General features: G+C 39.6%; 1 protein-coding gene across 1 annotated transcript; it reads right to left on the reverse strand.

Moving 5' to 3' along the window:
• Nucleotides 1–695: 695 nt before the first annotated feature.
• On the reverse strand, nucleotides 696–973 carry ISCA2 (iron-sulfur cluster assembly 2). Its single transcript, XM_008567516.1, has one exon. It carries the CDS (start codon nucleotides 929–931, stop codon nucleotides 734–736), a length of 198 nt encoding a protein of 65 aa, XP_008565738.1. The 5' UTR covers nucleotides 932–973; the 3' UTR covers nucleotides 696–733.
• Between the last annotated feature and the right edge of the window lie 133 nt (nucleotides 974–1,106).

Consider the following 1,106-nt stretch of genomic DNA (forward strand, 5'->3'; position numbering starts at 1 on the left):
TTACACCATAAGGTAAGTGAAGTAATATACCCTTAAAAGATTCAGTCATTAAATGGTCACAGAATCTTGAAATGTCTGTATGAGTATGGAGTAGGGAGGCTATTTTTGAAATAATTCAGGTATCAGTAAGGGTTGAATCCAAGTTTTCTGGATTATAGCAGATCCAGGAGTATGAGAGTAAAACACATCTGCTCTATAAAATGGGAGGTAGAGAAAAGGCTGCATAGAAAATAAGTCAAGTGGCACATTCAGAAAGGGTGAAATGAAAAAGAGAACATTTCATTTGCCTTTCTCATCCTCTCGGGCCTAGTAACATGTTCAAGCTATCCAATCTGTGACCCTGATCCAAAACACAATAAGGTCTTTCTTTAAAATGAAGCTTTTATACATAGTAATACACATATGTGCAAGTACCTCTGAAGGCCAAAGAAGTAATTCCAAATTTTGGCACCTTAGAGATTCTATAGATTATTCTTGGTTTCAAATAGTGATTGAATCTGAGGTAACAGCATGTGGAGGCTTGGCCTTAGCAGGGGGGCTGAGGAATTAGGTTAAGAATAAAAGCTTCACATTCTGAAAATAATAGTGGCAACTAAAAACACAACACTCCCAGATTGAGGGAAATAAATTTGAGCAAGGGTCATGATTAGAGGGAAACCTCTAGAATTCTAATAATCCCAGGTTTCTCAAATTTGTACAACTGGTAGCAGTCTCAGGGTCATCTGTCATCACATCAAAGTTTGACAGAGAATGATGACCCACAGGAGCAGCCTTGCTGTGCTTGAGGATTGTTCAACACTTGAAATGAGCTTCGGATCAGTTCTTGGCTGAAGTCCACCTGGGCCCCTTTCACGAAGGCCAAACTATCAGAGTCCACCACCACTCTTGCCCCACCCTGCTCAAATACCCTGAAAAGAAAGGAGGAAGGCATTAATGAATATCACAAACACCAAAAACATGACACCTTCTGAGCCCATAGGTGCACATCCTGTTTTCTGAAGTACAGAGCTAGAATTCCTTATTACCTCTAACAGGTGCTGATTTTCTATGAGGCAAAAAGATTCAATGGAATTAATACTGGGAAATGTTTAGGGACTTATATGGTC

This window comes from Galeopterus variegatus, unplaced genomic scaffold (assembly GCF_000696425.1).
Source record: "Galeopterus variegatus unplaced genomic scaffold, G_variegatus-3.0.2 Scaffold325, whole genome shotgun sequence".
Taxonomy (NCBI): domain Eukaryota; kingdom Metazoa; phylum Chordata; class Mammalia; order Dermoptera; family Cynocephalidae; genus Galeopterus; species Galeopterus variegatus.

Coding starts and splice junctions, on each gene's coding strand:
- ISCA2 (XM_008567516.1), bottom strand. CDS start 931: ATGCCTTCCTCCTTTCTTTTCAGGGTATTTGAGCAGGGTGGGGCAAGA.